The 22402-nt window shown below is 37.8% G+C and overlaps 1 protein-coding gene across 1 annotated transcript in view; it reads left to right on the forward strand.

Annotated features, from left to right (window-relative positions):
* WDR64 (WD repeat domain 64) overlaps nt 1-22402 on the forward strand; it is a 59338-nt gene that overhangs the window by 11813 nt on the left and 25123 nt on the right. Inside the window, exons 6-14 of the mRNA XM_087891009.1 lie at nt 141-251; nt 1997-2214; nt 5249-5383; nt 5813-5892; nt 10740-10879; nt 15935-16061; nt 18829-18977; nt 19769-19892; nt 20228-20400. Of these exons, the coding sequence (XP_087747135.1) occupies nt 141-251; nt 1997-2214; nt 5249-5383; nt 5813-5892; nt 10740-10879; nt 15935-16061; nt 18829-18977; nt 19769-19892; nt 20228-20400 (1257 nt within the window). The remainder of the gene's footprint in view (nt 1-140; nt 252-1996; nt 2215-5248; nt 5384-5812; nt 5893-10739; nt 10880-15934; nt 16062-18828; nt 18978-19768; nt 19893-20227; nt 20401-22402) is intronic.

A 22402-nucleotide genomic window follows, 5' to 3' on the forward strand; every position in this document is an offset into this window, starting at 1 on the left:
GCAGGCAGTTCTTTCTTCTTATATATAAATTAATTTTATAATATTTTTTAGTTCTTTGAACATCAGTTATAATCAAGGCTGTTGCCTGGGAAGGTAAGTAATCGGAGAGGTTAATTTTGCCAATATTTCTTTTTCATCAGGACAGTTCCTGGATCACTGGATGTGACTACCTTGGTCAACTGAAACGTGCTGTTGGTGTGACAGAAAGAACTATCATCATATGGGATTATAAAACACAAGGGAGTGCCCTGGTATGACACTTAGGGATGGGTATGTAGCAGGGGTGAAATGCTACCAGTTCGGACCGGTTCGGGTGAACTGGTAGCAGATATTGGAGCTGGTTCACCGAACCGGTAGCAATCACTGGCTGGCCATGCCCCTGAGCTGGTCCACAGCCCACAGCCCTGCCATGCTTGCCTGCCTTCCACGTGGCCTTCCCAGCATCCCAGTGGCCAGCTTGTGAAGGCAGGCAAGCGGAAGGCTACGTGGAAGGCAGGCAGGCATGGCAGGGTTGCGAGGAAGGGAGTAGGCTGCTAGCTCCCTTCCCCGCAGCCCTGCCATGCTTGCCTGCCTTCCACACTGCCTTCCCGGCATCCCAGTGACCAGCTTGTGAAGGCAGGAAAGCGGAAGGCCATGTGGAAGGCAGGCAAGTATGGCAGGGCTGCGGGGAAGGGAGCTAGCAGCCTACTCACTTCCCCACAGCCCTGCCATGCTTGCCTGCCTTCCATGCTGCCTTCCCGGCAGTCCCCCACGCCTGCTTGCCTTCTGAGGTCAGCATCCAGCTCGACCCGGCCAGTGGGTTGGTGGGCGGACAGCAAGAACCGGTAGTAAAACTGGCAGAAGAATCCACCCACTGACCCAGACTGACCCAGACGTCATCATAGGTGATCTGTGCATGCGCAGAAGAGCACGTGCGGGGGCACAATTCGAACTGGTAGTAAAGGTAAGTAGAACTCACCCCTGGATACAATATCTACTGCTCACCAAGTCCCGTTATTGATCTATAGAGTATATCAGAGTAGTCTTAATATACAGGGTACATTTTACTACTATGGATTTAAAATTATTTTATTAAAAAAATTACCTAGCAGCAGATTGGAGCATTCTATTTCCATTAGCAGCAAGACAAACATTACTATCACATACTGTAGCATTCACTAGTATTTATCTTTTCCTTATAAAAGTCTGCAAAAACAATTTCTAAACAAAAATAAACTACTGAAAGTTGCACACAAATAGCAGTAAAGTTATATAGTTTGAATAAAATATTTTTAAAGGCAAAAACGCAAATTGCTGTATTTTTTTTAAAAAAAAAACAAAACCTCAATTTTTAATCCATAGGGGAAAAAGCCAGAAGATATTGTCCAGCTATTACAGGCAGGATTTTTTTTTATTATTTCTGTTAAATGTGTAGCTTTATTCCAAGTGTATTTTTAAAACTTATATCATTCTATATTAAACATTCTTTCTCCCCAAAGTTGTACTTTATAAGAACTCCCTTTAGAGAATTATACAATGTTCACTGTTCACAGAAAAAATAATGAACATGGATGAAGATATCATTATGGAACAAAGTAAAATATAATTTAAGGATTGAAACTGAGTCAAACGAATTGTGTGAAATTTCTTCTAAAGAAATTTAAGAACCAAGATGGCGCAGTGGTTAGAGTGCACTACTGCAGCTACTTCAGCTGACTGCTAGTTCAGCAGATCAGCGGATCAAATCTCACCGGCTCAAGGTTGACTCAGCCTTCCATCCTTCCAAGGTTGGTAAAATGAGGATCCAGATTGTTAGGGGGCAATATGCTATTTAGTATACTGTCTTTGGTGTAAGCCCCCAGAGTCCTTGGAGAGTGGGCGGCATAGAAATATGAAAAATAAATAAATAAATAAATAAATAAAGTCTTTAAGCAAAGTTCTGAAACCAATTACTGTTTCCAGTCAACTAATAAGATAAATGCTTAAGCATATAATGAACAATTGCTTGTTTTTGTAGGATAACTGCTGTATAATCAAACCCATGGAACATTGCCTCCTCTCTGTTTCTGCCATTCCTCGCCCATCAGAACTTCTAGTGAAGGATGACATCTTGCTGGGTGATGATGGTGGATTTGTCACTTTGTTTACACTTACCAGTGACGACTTTGGTCTAAAACAAACTAAATCTAAAAAGAAGCTGCACATGTTGATAGTAGATTCTAAGAAATTCAAAAGGTGAGTTCATAGCCTCTGAAAATTCTTATTTTTGAAATTTTTCATTTCAAAATTATAATTTTTAAAATGAGGTTGTGAAAGCCTAATGCGTACTGCGTAGAACGAATAAGTTGGAATTTTCAGGATAAATTTTCTACTTCAAATATTTAATTTTAAAGTGCTTATAGTGAGGGTTTCAACTAGTCAGCATTGCTATTTCTAAGAATATTCTATTCTTCTTCCTTGTGATTTTCAGTTTTCTTACTTTTTCTTGTAAGGATTCAATTCCATAACCTAAGTTTAATATTATTGTATATGACCTTCAGCCATCACAGCTAAGTATTCCAATTCTTGTAATCGATATGAGGATTTTTTCCCCCTGAAATAAATAAAATGTAGAATATAACAGTCATTCTAGATCTGACTAAATGTTCAATACCTGGGAAGTTCCTGTCCTAATGTTTCTTCTATTTGTATCTATTTTATGTATCCAATCCATGCTTATACTTATTACCAAATATGTTCTTGACAAATAAATAAAAATTAAAATTAAAAAAAAAGTTCAGAAGACAGACATGACTCTTTTTTATTATTTCTCTCAAGCAACTGGAAATTAAGGACGTTGCTTTTATGACATTGAGGCAATGTAAACCATCAGGATAGCCCTATTCCCCAAATATTTGCCCAGTTCCCATTTAAATTCCCTAAATTGACAGGGAATCTTAATTTCAGTGGCAATAAATTCCATAGCTTAAATCCTGCACTATTAGAAGAACAATTAAATAATACAAACTGCAGCTACAACGGACAAGCTTTTTCCATTTAAAAAGAGGGGAACAAGAAAACATATACTCATGAAGATGTTATAAAGAGTATCTAGCTAATACTGCCATCAGTGAGTTGTGGAAACACATCTATAAATATGGCATAGCACGTTTAATAGAAGTGTAACTTAAAATGGCCATTAAAGAAGAAAAATGATGCTATATACATAGCATCACCATTTCCATTGTCTAACATCTCAAATGCAATTTAAAAGAATAACAGGCTTCACTGAAATTTGGCGAGATGATACAATTAGCTCATAACTATAGAAGGAGAAAAGTTCATTCAAAAGAAACAGTTCCAAAGTAACTGTTGTAAAAAAGTTGGGGTGTTGCATGTAAAGAAAAAAAAAGATATACATGCAGAAAAATTTAGGAACTGAAACATAGAAATCTTGTGTTTGGGTATGAATAAAGGAGAGAAAGAATTTTGAGAGGAGAAGGAGGACCTGGGAACACCACCCTGTTTGCTTGATTTCTACAGTGGGTGAGGTCTTCTAAACAGATGATCAAGTAGCATGTTTTTGAGCATTTCCTAAAATTAACAGAAGCCAGCATAGGTTTGTTGCCAATCAATCATGTTAAACTAACTTTGTCTTCTTTTTTGGTAGAGTTACTAGCTTAATAAATCAGAGAATATGATTTAGATATGGTATTCTTAGATATGGTATTTTTGGATCTCAGCAGAGTCTTCAGTGGAACATGTTGATTCTTAATTGTCCTCTAGAGGAAGACCTTATACCGGTTTCTGAGTTCCATTGTACCTCCTGATACTCTTGCTGTTTGGATCAGAGTCTTCCATGTGTCTACCTTTGCTAAATGTTTTTTCCCCACTTCTCTATCCCTTCTGGATAATTTCAGGTGTCTTATCTAACAGCCACTTCCCTTCTCTGAGAGTTCCTTTGCTTTCTCCTCCAAAAATAGAAATAAGTTTGCACTTTTAGCAAATGTACCTGGCTGGGTCCTCTTCAGGCAGGAAGACAATTTTGCTTCTCTTGATGTCCATATTGCTTTCTTATTCATTTCCCCTAGAACACTTACACATAAATCCTCCCTACTTTCCTGTTAGGGTGCCCTAATTAAATCATGAGTCTCGAGCCAAGCTTCAAAAGAAATCCAGTTATTTATTAGGAACTTCATGTCGCCACGTTCCCAAGTGAAGCCAGCTCTGGCTCTACATAATTTACGCTTCAGTTATAACCCTGTTTTCCCCCTCCCCCCAGGGTGTGTCATCAATCACATTCACCAATGGAGAAATTTCATGGTTTGTAGAGGTCACTTCCCTCCGGTTGCTTCAGGTAACCCTGGGATACAATCTTGCGAGAGATAAGCGTGGAATGTGCATCTGTCTTTGGCTACTGTGCAGTTTCGCCGATTTCCCATCCCCACTGGCCTATGGCAACTCAAGAGCAGGCCAGGGATGCTTTGCGAGTTGACATTTGCACTTTTAGCAAATGTATCTGGCTGGATCCTCTTCAGGCAGGAAGACAATTTTGCTTCTCTTGCTGTCCATATTTCTTTCTTATTCATTTCCCCTAGAACACTTACACATAAATCCTCCCTACTTTCCTGTTATAGACACAAGCTCCCAGAAGTTCTCTTTTCCCCCTGGGTTGAAGCTACCTGAACTGAAATAAGAAAAGAAAGAAAAGAAGACAGAGCAATATATCTATATATTGATATCAATATATATCTTTTTCCCTTGAGCTCTACTACCAAAGTCATGTTTTCTGTTTGTTCACACAGCAATAGATTCACAGTTGACTGACCTAAATAATGTTAATGGCTCCACTTTAGTTTGGACGGAAAAATGAATTTAGAATTAATTGAGAATTTTTTCTCAATGACTGGGATGAGAGAAGTTGAAGAGACATTCTAATGTTTGGCATAGTACATATAAAAAGATCTTGATTACTTTGTTGACCATCACAGCAGTGTGATGCAGTTGCAAAAAAGCAAATGCTAGGTCCAAGTCAAATACTGGGTCCAGTAAGTAAATGTTCCATTCTACTCTGCCCTGGTCAAGCCACACTTGGAATATTGTGTCAGTCTTGGACATCACATTTCAAAAAGCACAATGACAAACTGGAGTTCAGAGGAGGGTTACTAAGGTGGTTGAGTCTTAAAACTAAGCCCCTTGAGGACCAGTGCAGCAACATTAAAACTCATTTTCAGATATATATATAACCAGATGTGTCTTTTAAATTAATGTTTCATTTTATCACCTCTAGCATTAAACGTAAACTGCATGATGACTGGGTTCTAAAAGTAAAATACATTCAAGCTTTGAATTGTTTTGGATCCTGTTCATTGGATAACATTCATTCGTTGGTTTTGGATGACCTGAAAAGACTTGAAGACAATTTGTAAGTTTGTTTGTTTGTGTTTTTATAAAGCACCCAACTCAAACAGTGTGACTGCTGAAAATATGAATTTTTATTATCCAAAACCCAACAAAGAGATTGTTCATATAATAATCTCTTTACCAAGTAGTGTTTACAATTGGTTCTGATTTGATTTAAAAAATACAAACATCCATAGATTACTTCCTTTCTGCTCACTATAATTTTGCTTGTGTTGAAAACTGCTACCTTCAGTGACTTCTTGTTTGAAATATCATACAAGTGATGTTGTTGGTTGCATCTCTGATAGAAATTTGAGTCCTAGCATGAAGTCTTCTATAGACTTAGATTCTGAAATCAGCTTCCCAGGACTACCATCATATAACTATGGATTTGGCAAAAATCACTGATACTTAAGTGTTTGCATGATCAAATGTCTTGTTACAATTACAGACCCGTCAGGGAATTTTCGGTACCGAGGGGTGTTAACACTTTCACGTATTGTGTAAAAGCCAATATCGTTGTTACGGGAGGTAAGTAAATTGCATTCATCTCAAAGTCTTTGTAATTATCTTGAATGCGTCTTGCTTCTGCAAAATATTCATTTAGTACAGATAAGTCTTCCTATTTGTAAGAGAATCAAAATCAGTACAGGGCTCCAAAAGCACTCTGTCCTAAGACCTGGGAGAAGAGCTAAAGATTTAAAGATTTCTAGAACATCACCAAGGTGGGAGTTCCACAGATATCTGGGGCAGTATCAATCCAGCATTGTAATGCAGAACCAAACTAGGTATTAGGTAGGAACTCTAGAATCACTTTTTTCACTTAACAGATGTAACTCAACTTGAGGTTTTGACCAGTGGAGTAAATAACACTTCGGCTCCTGGGGAGGTTTTTTTTTGAGACATTCTTAGAAACTCTGAAGAAAAGAAAGGTTAAGCTCAGACTTTAACAGAATAACAGAGTTGGAAGGGACCTTGTAGGTCTGAATAAATGTATGCTAGCCTCTTAGCCTTTTGATTACAATCAAGTATTGAATAAATGTATTTATTGGGGCTAGGGGAAGAGAAAAAAGCCAGGAGGCAAGTGTGGTTCGATGTGAGCAATTACCACACCTTAGAAAGTCTCCAAGTCTCTGTATTTTAATTAAGCCATTAGTTTAATAGTTAACTGACACATTTAAAATACACAGTCACTCTTCCTTAGGGATATATATCTACAGTATTTGTTACAGATATATCACCCCATTCTACAGGCAGAAGATGTTCCCTCTTTGCGCTGTTGTGGCGCAGTGGTTAGAATATAGTATGGCAGCCTATTTCTGCTGACTGCCAGCTGCCAGCAGTTTGACAGTTCATGTCTTACCAGGTCGAAGTTGAATCAGCCTTCCATCCTTCCGAGATCAGTAAAATGAGGACCCAGATTGTTGGGGAAAATATGCTGATTCTGTAAACTGTTTAGAGAAGGCTGTAAAGCACTGTGAAGTGGTATATAAGTCTAAGTGTTATTGCTATTACTTTGCAACAAGTCACTTTTCACATAACTAAAATTTTTCTTAAAATCATTAATTCTGTTCCCCCAATTTGGCCTCTGTCTTTGCAAGATATTAAAACAAGCAAAAATAGCTTCAAAGGATTACAAAATTATTTTTGCATAGGACAATTGATGGCATATTAAATCATTGGAATGGATTTGGAAGAAAGGCGTGTCAGAAAAAATATTTTAAAGATTTTATGGGGATGATTGTACTAGTTCAAAGAGTAGAATTGAAAGAAATTCTGTAAATGTTAGCATCTGAAAAAAAGTAAGGAAAAAGGAGTTAATTCTGTCAAAATGTTGAAAAATGGTCAGGCTACAGGTAGAGATGGGGGAGAACTGTTAAAATTTGGGTTCGGTTTGTTATTATTAGTTATTGGTGACTGTCTATGTATATGTGCCTTTTGATTGGAAAAATGTTATTTTTCTATATAAAGGGAAAGATAGAAAGAGTGAATACAAAGTGTACAGGCAAATTAATTTCTTAACTGTACCAGGAATGAGTTTGGCTGAATTTTGACTGTAAGGGTGTAAGGAATGACAGTGAGCAGAATTTGTAAGTAAATTACAACTTTAGGCTGGGCTGGAGTTATATAGACCACAGGTCCACAACCCCCAGGCCGCAGGCCACTATCAGGCCGTGGCCTGTTTGGAACTGGGCCATGCAAGCAGTAGGTGAGCACGCACATGCACACAGCTCCACTTACGCCAGCAGTGGGCATGCGTGCCTGCCGCGAGCACAGAACCATGTTTCCCCCTGCTGGTCTGTCAAGCCGGAAATGTTGGGGACTGCTGATATAAACCATATTTTTTGCCCTTCCGCAAGTCCCTGAGAAATGAATGGATGTGAGGAAAATGAGACATTTGTTGATTAATAGAAAATGCATGATAAAGTAAATAAATTTTAACTATGAAATAATTTGCATGAAGTTTGGTTTCGGAAAGCTATAAGAGACGTATATGATGCACAAAGCAAGTGAGATTTGCTGGAATGTTTAGTAAAAATTGTTCCAAAATGTATTCTGTGGCAGTTTTGCAGCTCTGAGAAATTGTTGTCCTATCCAAGTTTTTTTTTGAAAACAACTTTCTAAAAATGAGTGCCTTTGTAACTTAATGGGTTTTTTTTCAGTTGAAAACTTGAAGTGTCTTCTAATCTAGTCATCATGCCCAGAAGAATTATGAGGTGTGGCAAGGGATAGACAAATAGTGCATTTGTTCTCGTTCATGTTAACAAATTCTTAAAGTGATTAATATAATTAATATTTAGGAAGTTTGATGGCCTTCAAAGCTATTATGTAGTCTTCTGTGTCACATCAAGCCCCCATTCAGAGTAACATTGATTTCTCTAAGACAATTCTATGACACACATTGCCCCTTGAAAAATGCAAGGGATTGTGCAGTTGCTTCTTATTTTTTTCCATATTAAAACTATGTCCCCAATCTAGATGCTCTCCAGAAATAATACAAAGATAATATGGCCAATGGATATGCTATTAGGGAAGAAGACAACATTAAACATATTAAACATTCCTTCCAACCAGTGGTGGGTTCCTCCCGGTTCGGCCCGGTTCGGCCAAACCGGTATCGGTGACGATATGACATCACCGAACCGGTTCTCTTTGTCAGGGGGATGGGCCCTCCTCACCGCCCCCATGTTATTCTTACCTTTTATTTCTTCTTTTTTAGCCCAGCTGATAGGTGCGGCAGAGTGGATTGCCGCACCTCAGCTGGGCAGATTCCTAACGCACTTGCGCAGAGCGGCGATCGCGCACGAAGCAGTTGCACAAAGAGAACCAGTAGTAAAGCCGGTTGGAACCCACCACTGCTTCCAACTCTGTTATTCTCTTCTATTCTATATGCATTAAATGTATGAATCAGATGGGTATCCATTTAGTGACTGGGGCCATATTTAATATGTTTTGGGTCTTAGGGTATCAGTGGCTAGATAGTGATGCATGCCAGATGTTTATGCTTTCTCCCCTAGGTTTTGGAGAGGGATGGGAATCCCATTTTTTTTTAAAATGGAATTCAGTAATGAACTTCATACATTGCTAAGCACATTGTAAGCCGCCCTGAGTCTTCGGAGAAGGGCGGCATATAAATCAAATTTTAAAAAAAATACAGTCTTTCTATTGAAACGCAAGTAAACAATTCAAGTGCTTGGTTAGCCACTCTCCCTCCTTCCTATCCATTTCTGTAGCCGCAGCCCAATTCAGCCTGGGCCTATAATGAACAGTAGGACAATAAGTTCCTTTAAAGCAGTACAAGGCTACTTCAGCCTTGCTGCCAAAGCTGCTAACTAAAATGGACCACAGCCAGCTAGTCCTAACAAATGAACTGGGTATGGGTATGGCAATCTTCCTGATCAATACACTGCGTAACACATAGAACCTTATGAGATACTATGGTGGTTTCTGGTGACCTGATGAGCATCCCATTCTCCCGATGATCAAGCTTCTATTTGAAATTGGAGAGTAATAGACCAATGGTATCATCTGCCCTACGTAGGCTACTTTCTGCTGTGTAATGAGGCCGGGCTGTTAGGGAGCTGGGTATATTACTATTTGCAGCTACAATACAGCTATAATCCTGTGCCACTGTGTGTGGATTGTCAAAGAATATGATTGAAGGACTGATCCAATCAGTCCAGAAACTTTTTATTGTCTGGAGTGGAATAAGAAATGATGCCTCCTCTCTTCTTTCAGGAAAAGAATAACATCTATGAAAAGAAAAACTCACCTCCAAAACCCCTTTAAAATATATTAAATTGTTTGGTGGACTGACAGCAAGATTATGGTTGCTGACAGGAATTAGCACATTTCAAATGTTAATTGAACTAATCTTAATGATACTTTCATTTTCCCTCTGTTTTTAATTTTGTTGTTTTAAATTTTGTTTTTTATCATTTGTATTTTTGGTTGTTAGCCACCTTGACCAGACAAGATAAGAATATGGGCTTTAAATTACAAAATAAGAAAATGATGGTGATGCAGTAGTTAGAATGCAGTACTGTAGGTTACTCCTGTTGACTGCCAGCTGCCAGCAGTTCAGCAGTTCAAGTCTCACTGGCTCAATATTGACTCAGCCTTCCATCCTTTCGAAGTTGGTAAAATGAGGATCCAGATATGTAAACCGCTTAGAGAGGGCTGTAAAGCACTATGAAGCAGTATAAAAGTCTAAGTACTATTGCTATTAAGTCATAGTTTGCTTTTTCACCGAATGCTGAACAAGCCACATTACAAAAACCCTGAAATGATGGGTTGCAAACCACTATGATAGATTAAAAATATTGTTCTAGAGCTTGAGAGGCAAAATAAAAACAAAAATCCACCAACACCCAACATTTCACATTTGAGGAACAGAAAGGCAAAACAATTTATTTTTGCTAAAGTGTATAGGGTAAAACAACTCACCAGAGTGTCCTTATTTTTGAATGTTCTGCTATGGCAGTTGTATACTGCATATCACACATATGGGTAACTCAAACTGATCATAGCAAACCTTTTCTAATTAGATCTGAAAATAGTTACATATTGTTCAATACAATATATAGACAGAATAAACAAGTATTCATTTCATTGTTGGCTTGGTCAGTCTTATGAACCAGTCAATATATATATACTAGTCATGAATTACTAAAACATTGTATTTTCTTCTTGGCTGGTCTAGTTCTACTTCTAGGTCTTTCTGGCTGGTCTAGTCTGATGTTTTCCAGATTTATTGATCTTCAGACATGTTGACTGGGAACTTGGGAGTGAAGCCTTCCACATCTGGAGGACAGCAAGCTGGGAGATACCGCTTTCTATAAATAAAATAATAAAATAAATGATCCATTTAATTCCAGGAGAAGATAAAATTCTTCGTTTATGGCATCCAAACATCAACACCAAACCAGTGGGGAAATTGATGGGACATTTATTTAGTATCACAGAGATTGTCACCAATGAAAAGGATCAATACATTATCAGTCTTTCTACTGCAAAGGTATGGAATTACCTTTGACTTAGTGTAAACCATATGCTCTGCCAAAAGTGATCTTTTTAATATTATGAATTATAAAATACTCATTTTTCCTTACAGGCTCCAGATCTGAAATAGATGCAGTATAATTCCACTTTCCTCTTCTTTGAAGTACATATTATGCATTTGTTTGTACAGCATCATTTAATTCTATCGGTCATGATTTTAAACTAAAAGACAAGACAAGATGCTGACAATATTAAGAGGATGCTACAAATGTCTCATATCTAAGAAAATCTAAGAACAATTTCTCTTATCATTCATCAAAATGATTAACAAAGTTTTCTAAGATATCTGAAACATGGTTTTATATTTTTTTTATCCAATCTTTATTATTTTTAGAAATAACTCAAGATCGTGAACAAATTTTATAATCCTTCCTCCAATAAAGGAGAATTTTGTAGCTCAGGGTTAAAATGAGGAGTCCTTGCTTTTATTAACTGATTGCATTTGGCTGAATATTTGGTTACAAGGCTGAGCAAATATACAAACTATGAAAATTATGATTAAAATATGCATAAGGTTAAAGATTCTATTTCTATTTTAATTAAATAGTTGCTGTCCTAAGTTGTTTTCATTTCAGTGTTCTTTTGGGGGGAAAATACATTTGCTATACTTGTTTTACACTCCATATCCAAGCTTATAAGATGTCAACGGTTGTCAATTTATGTATGTTTAGCTTCAACCTCTTCATTTTTACCACAGGCATTCTACGTATTTTTGGGCAGCAATTCCCAGCATCAAGTCAGAATAACCAATTGTCAAGGCCGCTTGGAGTTGTAATTAAGCTATATCTGCAGGGTCCTACATTGCCTCTTCATGCTTTAGTGGCAATTTGGACTGTATTTTGTTGAGAACATTTGGTATAATGGTCTCAGAAATTATTGGAGCGAATAATGAAGGTTTTCTGCCCTTAGCAAAACTACATAGTTGTAGGATTTAAATAATAATGTGATTTTCTTTTCCCACATCTCACTGGTTCCCCTGAGCCAAGATCTCATGCTTTGTTCTGAATACCTACGCTGCCTAAGAAGAATCTTATAGACGTTGACACTTATGTCTAAGTTAGTATGCAAAGGAATTGTTATGTCAAAAGACTTAAAATGATTCAGCTACAGATCTAGATAATTTGAAAGAAATAAGCAGTACCTTTTCTTCCGTTCAATCATGCCCAATTCTCAAAGACTGCCTGGATAAGTCCCTGCTGTATTCTTGGCAAGGCTTTTTTCAGAAGTGGTTTACCATTGCCTGCTTCGTAGGGCTGAAAGGAAGTGACTGGCCCAAGATCATCCAGCTGGCTTTGTATCTAAAGCAGGACTAGAATTTATGGTGTTCTGGTTTCTAGCCTGGTGCCTTAACCACTGCACCAAACTGGCTCTCACTCATTGTTTATAACCTCACATTAAAAATGATGATGACTTAGCTATATACTAATGTACTTTATCATACTTATTTGAGTGTGCCTTTTAAAACTAAAAAGCTCTTCCTTGCCTTATATCCCATGCACTCAGCTAGTATATATAGTAGATTCTCTTTGCAGATTCTGGGAGGGCTCCGGGGCAAATTCTGCTTTTTTTTCCAGAACCAAAAGAGTGAGTACTGTTACTGTGAATACTGCGGAAGTTCCCAAGGGCAGTTTATCATAGTCGCCTCCAAATGTTCCATTCAAATCTACTGGAACCTTCAACTATCCTTGTATCTGAATTCATGCAATCATACATAGCAGGGGTGGATTCTACTTACCTTTACTACTGGTTCACAATGGGATTGTGTGCACCTTGCTTCTGCACATGCGCAGATCGCCAATGACGACATCCAGGGCGGTGGGTGGGGCCTCCTCTCCCGGTTTTACTACCGGTTCTTGTGAACCGGTCCGAACCGAGGGCAACCCACCATTGATGCATAGGTGCAATGAGATAGAGAGTCTGGCACTGAGTATCTGGCAATGTGCATTTCCCAGCAGTGCTCACAGCAACCTTGGTTAAAACTGTCCATATTTGAAAAAGTCGCTGGCAATCTTTATCCCAAAGTGAGGACAGAAAGCCAAGTAGAAGGTAGGAAAAAATTGCCTTTGTGGAATGTTTTTCTAGGTAAATTTCCTGTAACATGCTGCAGAACAAAATGCTACTTTATGGAATAGCAAGGTCTTTGGAATTGGTCTGTGATTCAATAATAAAAAAATAAAGACAAAGTCTGTAAATCAGGCTATGCATAACTTTTCCAAGATAAACCAAGATTGGCTAGGTGCTATTCCTGCTATTATAATAGTGTGCCAAATGCTGCCCCAAAGCTCCCTCTCCTTAATTTCAAAAGAACTGAGTCAACATTTTGACCTGATAATACTATGTTCAATATACTTCAGAGTGAATTTCACTGAAGGCTAATGTAGACCCTACTGTTCATTCACTAATCATAGTTTGTATTCTACAGGTGATGTTGAATGCTGGGCTTTCAGGTCTTAATGGTAGCTTTCCATTTAGAAAAAAGAAGAATATAGTCTTGTTTTGTTTTGTTTCAATTTACAGAAATATAGCTAAAAGTGATTTTAAAAGCAATAAATTACTAATTTTGATTTAATATTGATTAAATTGATTTCAATTGCTTAATCTATTTCATGCCAAATTACAGGAAATTCTCATTCTGGGTATAAAATGTAATGCATAAAAGTAAGTTTTAAGTCACGTGTACTGTAAAACAAGCTTCAAGTTGTTCTTTTCCAAATGTTCTATTGTGTTTTATTCCATGAGATAAAGTTAAATTATATTTCTATATACCAATAGGAAAACAGACATCTTTTTTCTTATCTTAACTGATAGGAAGTTATTGAGATGTTCAGAAAATAATTCATCTCCTAATTTATAGGCTGTTCAGGATTGCCTCCTTGCAATCCCACTGTCAGTTACAGCATCCTTTCCTCCTAAACCAGGTGGAATAAGTGGGTCAAAGGCTTTCCTAAAGCCCAAGAGCACATAATTAACTGAATCTCTGTGGAACGAGAGTGTGGTCAACTCCTTCCAAGGGCCTGTCAGATGGCTGGCATGAAAGGACAGGACCTGGAAGGAGTTGACCTTGTTCAGACATGGTTTGATGTTCAGAATTCCCTCACAGCTTTGTAGGGCTTTAAAGATGACAATCAGGAAGGTGAATTGCATTTGGAAGGTGACTAGTCTAAAATTAACGGTATGCAAAATGTTTTCCATATTAGATTCTGATATGAATTTCATTATCTGCTTTCTGGATCTGGGAAAAAAGTGCCATAAACAGGTAGGTTTTGGCAGATGTGCTAATACTAAGCTACACCAGTAATAGGTAGCCATCTGGCTACCAGCATAAACTCAGCATCTACACAGATTAACTCTTTATCAAAGAGCCCCCAGAACATTAGCAATTTAATAAATTGCATATGATCTTCAGACAGCCTTTTCAAATAAAAGTGCTTTTAAGCCAGACATTTCACAAGGATATAAATATAGCATAGCTGTATTTATCATTAAATATTTTAAGAACTACAGTCCTATCAAAATATAATCACAGTTGCTCAGGGTACGGGAATGTATTTATGTCTTCTATTATCTATTAATTTGCTTCTGGCTTAAACTGTGTCCTATGAGAAGTGTTAATTATACCTCGTGAATACAGCAATCAGCATGGTTTTTAGACTGAAGACCATGTATGGCTATTTAGCAAGTTCATTAATGATACACTAACTTCTTACCACAATTAGTCAACATTATGGAACTTTGTTTTGTCTGCTGTACTGTCTTATTGTCAAATTGTGCCAAAATTTAAGTATAATGAGATATTAGACTTCTAAGGCAGTTATTGCTTCTGAATAAAAAGAATTCATATTCTTAAGAACCAATCTGATTAAACCCAGGTAGTCTTTTTCTGATTTATATTTTCACATATACTGTATGGAAAAAAGGTGCAAAATAACAATGGTTTTTGTTCAGCCCAAGGTACCATTAAATCAGAAAGGCATTATTTATATCCTTAGGAAGCTTCAGCAATTGCAGCCCCATCTGGAAAAAGGAGAACTGCCTTTTGCTATATACAGGCTGGATACTTTCAGGCTGGAAAGTATGTCTTATTGTAATGTTGTCTACCTGGGTGTGGATCACCACCTTTCTGCTATCAAAAGAAAATTAGCAATCTGAATTTTAGTTGTGCAAAAATAGTAATCTGCACTGGGTTGCTAGGAAGAAGGAGGAGGAAGTAAAACTTGTTGCTTTCACCTTTTTCTGAATATCCCTTCTCAATGTTATTGAGTTCACATAGCTGTTAGCCAATAAGAAAATAAAAATGTTGAGCAGGATTCTTTCTCTCTCCCAGGGACTCAGTTTACGATGGTTGGAAGCAGGATTTTTCCATTCCTCTCAGTGACCTTGTTAATTAGTTGTTAATAATTAGCTTCTCACAACATTTTAATTCTCTATTTTTCCTGATGCACCACCTGAGATGGCTGTCTCCTTCTGCCTGATGAGGCTAGCTCTGGTCTCTTCCATAGAAGTGGAGAATGGTGATCCTGATCAGTCAGTCAATCTTTATTATAGTCTCAGATCAGTAGGAAAAAAATCCTGGTCCATGTGTGTTGTCAAGTTGTGTCTGATGCTATTCTGTCTGCAGTGCGTTAATGGCAGGGGGCTTGGATTCTTCTCTAACACAAAAGAAATCAATGTACCTATGGTTAATGCTCAACTGACACTCTAGACATCTAGTTTGGGGATGATATTAATTGAATTTGGGCTGATCATTTTCACAGCATCGTGAGAATACAATAGGGTATGTTCTAATGTGTGTAACAGAATAGCAGAATACACTGTACATATAATAAATATGCTATGGTGGGACAAGCAAACAATAGGAAGAACACTAGTATGCATATCCCATTCTTTCATTTTGTTTTGTATATTGTATATTGAGGCATTATACAGGGAAGTACAAGGAACTACAACATATTTTGATCATTTTGTTATGACAATTAATTACCGCACATCATATTTCTTGTCGTTTCTTCAGATTTTCAGAGTGTGGGATATCCAGACGCTTTCATTGATGCAAGTGTTCCATGACTCTCAAGGGGCACTCAGAGAGTCACAGATTTTTGCTATGGTATTTGATAATATTCATGGAACACTTATTGCAGGTGGGTATGAGAAAAATATGTGGCTATTGATTATAAATAGGCATGCTTATATGCTAGATTAGAACCAACAGTATTTTTCTGATAATAGAAGATAATATTTTAACCTAAAGATCAGTTTCTCTGACTGCTCTGCAGTATGGAGAACTTAACTTCTCCAAATATTCTTCAAAACATTTCTAAGCCCTTCAAAGCAGTTTGCAGGCATATGAACAATTGTTCAAGGAAATAATGGTAGAAAAACTAATTTGCATGATGGAAGTCTATTCACTTAACAGTGGATTTTGCCTAAAATTGTAGAAGATAACAAATATGTATGAAAAGTGATGCCCCCATAACTTTATTTTAAATAGGAATATTTTATGATACAGGAAAATAATCCTTGAAATGAACTCTCTTGCTACCTGAATTTTCCACTTTATTTGCTACAGTTTTCTTCCAACAATGGACAAGTTTCTTAAAGCCATCACAAAACAATTGTATATCTTTTTCTTCAGTGAGATCCTGGCAGTGTTTTTCACCTCTTCACTTGAGTCAAACAGAGGCTCCACAAATGCATTGTTTCAATTTTGGAAAAAGGTGGACTTCATATGGTGCCAGATTTGGACTGTATGGTGAATAGAGTATAACAGAGAGAGTGGCTTGTGAGGTGCAAGGCCTGGTGCTGTCATGTTGCAGCAAAAATGTCATTCGGCACTTTCAAACTTTTTATTATTGTTTCGAATTTTTGAGATTTGCAATGTAGTGCTCTGAGTTGACAGTTGGGCTCAAGTGAAAGAAACCATGTGATAACATCTCAGTCTCAAAAAACTGCCATTTTCTTCCTCCTAATCCTCCTCCTTCTCCATGTGAAGCTTTGTGATTATATTTTATGAACTGACATTTCATTTCTGGGTCATAGGCTTCCATAGGAAGCCAGAAGTCCAGGTTCCCAGTTCATAAACAGTAGCAAAATAATCCATTCTTACAGCAAGACTCTGCTAACTGAAGTGAAAGAACAGATCATAAATGATGCAGAGTTTAGAATGCCAGTGCTTGGATTTGTTGGTAACGTGTAACATTGAAGGCATTATTTTCATTCAATTGTTTGTGTCTGTCTGATCTTGCCAGTGCAGTTAATTGTTTAGACAGCGGATACTTGTGTAATGTTCAGAGAAATTGTCTGAAAGTATTAAAATAATACTTTTTAGAAAACTATTGTATAAATAAGGATGGGCTTTTGCACACAGTTTGAGTCATCACGCTTCAATTGTATTATTGGACATGAGGCATCAAAGAGTTATCAAGGTATTTAATAGAAGCTTAGGTGACTTTGCTATGAAGAAAGCAACATATTAGAATTTGAAATTAGAAAAAGACATGTAAAGGGGACATTGAATGTATAAATATACCTACACTGGATAGAAAGTCAAAAAATATATTTTAAAAGAGAATAAAACATTTAAAACAGATAAAAGATGATATTACCGAGGGTGTTGCTTTCATGCCACGGAATATAGCTGCAGATTCAGGTGCTTACTACTAATGCATCTATGGCAGAGCAGGAAATTCATCAGAGGTATTTAGTCTATCCCCAAAACATTGAAGTATACATGCTGTAGACCAGGGGTGTCAAACTCAAGGCCCGCGGGCCAGATCTGGCCTGCAGGGCTTCTCTGGAAATAGCGAAGGCCTGGCCCGCGGTGGCCTCTGCCAGTGAAAATGGAGCTCAGGATCTCCTGCAACCCTCTGCCAGTGAAAATGGAGCTCAGGAGGGCCGCTGGCAGAGCGCTCAGGCCATCATAGGTGCCCCCGACACAAGTGAAGTCTAGCTGCCCACGCCCACCCAGCCCCTGAGGTCAAACACAACCCTGATGCGGCCCTCAATGAAATCAAGTTTGACACTCCTGCTGTAGACATTCCTGTGGACATCTAGTACATAAACAAGCAAGGCAACATGAAGATCATTCTGCTTTTACTTTGCAGATGTGATACTGGTATATCCTACATTCTCTCTTTATCTGGCAGTCCACATAACAGAAAAACATCATTTCCTGGATGACCAGCTCAGCTATATTTGGTCAATGATTCATGAATGTAGTCAACATAGCTTGCATCCCATTTTCTATGCCTAAACTTGCGTGCAGAGACAGAATTTCCACTTTTTGTATCCTGAAATATCTGCATGCAAGGCTGAACTCTGCAGAGATTTATTGCCCAATCTGGTGTGAAATCTGACAATGCCATCTTGTTCTCATAAAAAGATTTCTCCTACACTATTTTCCTTCCTGCTGATCTGAGACCTTTCAGAAATCCACTGGGATTCAACTACTGTATCATTGTCACATTCTATTGCATTAGCCAAACATGAGATATTTCCCCTGCAGTTTGCATGCCACAAGTTTTCCCTTTTTAGCACTAAGGATGTTTGTATTATGATTTGTAAAATAGGAAAAAAAGGAAGTAGAACTGTGGCCTCCAGCCTGTCAAATATCCCCTGTCCTTGCTATAGACAAATTAAAAAAAATCATCTCTAATTTTCTCTTGCATAAGTTTTAAGGGTTTTGATTTTTGAATGTGTGCATGAAACAAGTTTTTGGAAGAGTAAATGCAACATTGTAGTGCCCAAAAGCCTAGTAATAATTTAATTTGATCGGACATATAATACCTTCAAGCTATATGCAGTAGCAAGAACATGCAATGTGCTTTTCCTTGAGGCCAGTCTGGCATCAATAATTTGAAATGAAAACGTAAGTATTTTCTAGATTTCATGCAATTCTGTAATACTCAGGATCGGCAGTCATCGATATTTATCCTCTCACTCGGATGATACAAGACACTAAACAAGTCCCCCAGACCCATGAAAGGAGTATCAACGTGCTGGTTTACAATAAAGTTTTTCACCAAGTTCTAAGTATCTGTTCTGAGTCTATTGTAAAGGTGAGTATAAGCCTTATGAGCCTTACGGTCAGTGGTGGGATTCAAAAATTTTTACTACCGGTGATGATAGCAATGTGTTGTGCAGCCCTCAAAACCATCTCAGTTTTAAAACTATTAAAGTATTCTACATAAATGATGGGTGGTGGGATTCAAAATGTTTTACTACTGGTTCTGTGGGTGTGGCTTGGTGGGCGTGGCATGGCTTGGTGGGCGTGGCAGGGTAAGGATACTGCAAAGTCCCCATTTCCTCCCGATCAGCTGGGACTAGGGAGGCAGAGAATAGATGGGGGTGGGGTCAGTCAGAGGTGGTATTTTACTGGTTCTCCGAACTACTCAAAATTTCTGCTACCGGTTTTTCAGAACTGGTCAGAACCTGCTGAAACCCACCTTTGCTTATGGTTATAAAACAAAAGAATCCCCCCCCCCAAGTTTGGACAAATACATTAACTAGGGTATTCTTATCACGCTTACATGCAATTTTAAAAGCTATTTTGGAACTTGTCTTTCCCAGAGATGGGTGAGGCGGGATGAATAAGTTATTTCATTTCTTTCATTTGGGGAAAACAGTTAACTGGAAGCCCAAAAGAATTACTGAATTTTTCTATTAAACCAAGGAGAAATTGAAATACTTATTTTCAGTATTCCTTTCTCAAACTCAATCAGTTCTTCTCAGTCTTCTATTTTAAGTCTTAATACATACTTTTAAAAAAAAAAGTAATACCTGTTTGGGTTATTTTTGGAATCCCTGGTAGTTAGTCTGCTGAATTGCGTACAATCTGTTTTAATTTTAGGTCTGGGAATTGGAAACAGGACAGCTAATATACCAGATTGAAGATGCTCATGGGCCAGGGGTTGAGTTGACATGTGCAGCAGTTGATAAAAATGGATTTCATCTTGCTACTGGAGCATGTGATGGTAATGAAATAATTAGTCCCTAAAATAACCCTTTTAAGATAATTTGCTGTATTTTTCAAGGAGCCATAAAGTTAGTTCAATAAATCATGCTTTCTGTGCTCCATAGTTTCATAATAAAGATCAGTTGAGAATTCTTTTGGTCTTATAACATTGTCTGTGCACCATGTACAGTAGTGGCAAATATCCCTTAGTAAAGCATTGGAGAATAGACTTTTCACACAATTGGTATTGTTCCACATGTATTTCATATAGGTAAGGGCAAACTTTGCAGTAGCACGCAGCTCTTAGTTATTTCTATGAAGAGTGATATTCCTTCTGTTTTATTACACATTTAGGGACTGTGAAACTATGGGATTTTGGAAGTGGGCAGATACTTAAAGTTTTGCCCTTAGGCAAGGAAATCACGGTCAATGAACATTGGCTGATGCAGATGGTCTACCTGAAAGCCAGTGAGAGTAAGCATGTGATCCTGGTCTTGGAGTACAGTGGGATGATCAAAATTGTTCAGGTTTGAGCTTTGATTGTTACATCTTCCATTTCATTTGCTTCATTTGTTCTCAATTTCAAAAGTCAAGGAACCCAGTCTCTCTTAACTATGGCTTTCCACATTTGTTAGGACTTCAACACCCTACAACCATGTTTGCTATTATGTTAGCTGTAATCCCAACATAGCAAGAAAGTCCCAAATTAGAGAATCTTTGTAGAGCTCAGTTATCAGCACTGTGAAATACTTCCTCTCAAGTATTTACATCCTGATATTTCAAATATATCTGTATAGAATTAGAGCTTTAATATATCAAAGATTAAGTCCCCTTTCAAGCAATTAGAATATAATTAAATTTCTACAAATCTAAGTGGTTTACATATTTATTCTATTTATCTTTATTGATTATATCCTGTTTATGACTTCTGGTTCTAATCCTCTTAATCCCATCAAGACTTTTTTCATCTCTTTTACAGGTAGTCCTTGGTTAATGACCATTCATTCAGCGACTGGTAGCACTGAACAAGAAGTTAGACCCGCAGCAAAGGGTCTGCTGGCTGCCAGAAAAAGGAAAAAAAAGCCCAGAAACTAGTGAATTGTGATTTCACTGAACTAGGGCTGCATAATATCTTGGTTTACGTAGGTAGAACCTGGCTAAAGAGACATACATCTACATCTACATCTACATCTACATCTACATCTACATCTACATCTACATCTACATATACATATACATATACATATATATATGACTTTGGTTATTCGGGTAACCAGCACGACCACGGACCAGAAGCCAGACCACAGCTGCATCATTAGCCACTTTAAACCCCTCCAATCCATACATGAAGCAGACTGACACCCACCATGAAGATGTGGCACGACCACGAACGCAAAGCCAAACAACAGCAATGCAGCTCACCAGCTCAAATCCCCCTACAACTCAGACTAACCCGAGCACAACCAACCCCCCCCCAAAAGAACACACCCCCATCCAATCAGAGCACAGCCAACCCCCCATCCAATCAGAGCACAGCCAGGCCACCATGAACTCTAGGGAATTGGATGGGAGAGGGGAGGATTCCAGGAAAATGAAAAGTTCACTGTATCTCCCTGAAACATGGTTTCAAGGTCAAACGTCAGAGAACAGAATACAGCAGCACATCAACTCACATTTGAAGCAACCCTTCTGAAAACATCTTTGAATTTGATTGGGCATTGGGGAGGTCAGCATGGGGAGGTACCTAAGGGAAAGGAAGTTAGACTCGAGGATTTTGGCATGTGAATTTCAGTTCTGGCTTTGCACTACTGTATTTCACTTGACCTCTAGGAAACTATACCTTTCTCAACAAATGGAATTAAGCATCATTCTTTCTTAGAGTTTCAAGCTGAGGCAGGTCTGACAGCTCTCTTTTAAACTAAAACAATTTGATCTTAACTTGCTGAAACCTCAGGAGAAGATGAACCTTATATGTTCTTAGTGCAGATATACACCATGTTGGAGCCCCTGAAATAATGTATCAAGAAGATGCACAACTATTTTCAGTCTCTAATCATTTATGTAATAAGGGCATGCTAAATGTATTTAATCCCCATGTGGCTACCTATTAAATGAGAACACAAAATGTTTCCTAAATATTAGGACCGGTATTTTTATTGGGAATTATCTTTTTAATAATCTAATTTAGGCCTTTTAGAACAGACTCTAGAAACATGTTTTTCACCAGATGTTTACTTCAGTCATTTGTCCTGAAGACATTATGTTAGAGTTGATTTAATTAATTAAGCCTCAAAAGCTTGTTGAGCTCAGAACTGCCTCTTGGATTGCATCCCCTTACATTTCTAACCAATGCTGCATTCAGTTTCTGACATACTGCTGGTTGATCATGACTATTTGTGCTGATCAGAAACTTAAAGACTTTGATAATGATAGCAATGTGTTGTGCAGCCCTCAAACTCATCTCAGTTTTAAAACTATCAAAGTATTCTACATAAATGATTGATTTGAAGTGAGTCCATCTCCCCAACG

This window comes from Pantherophis guttatus, chromosome 1 (genome assembly GCF_059756535.1).
Source record: "Pantherophis guttatus breed Tessera chromosome 1, ASM5975653v1, whole genome shotgun sequence".
In the NCBI taxonomy this organism is placed as follows: Eukaryota; Metazoa; Chordata; class Lepidosauria; order Squamata; family Colubridae; genus Pantherophis; species Pantherophis guttatus.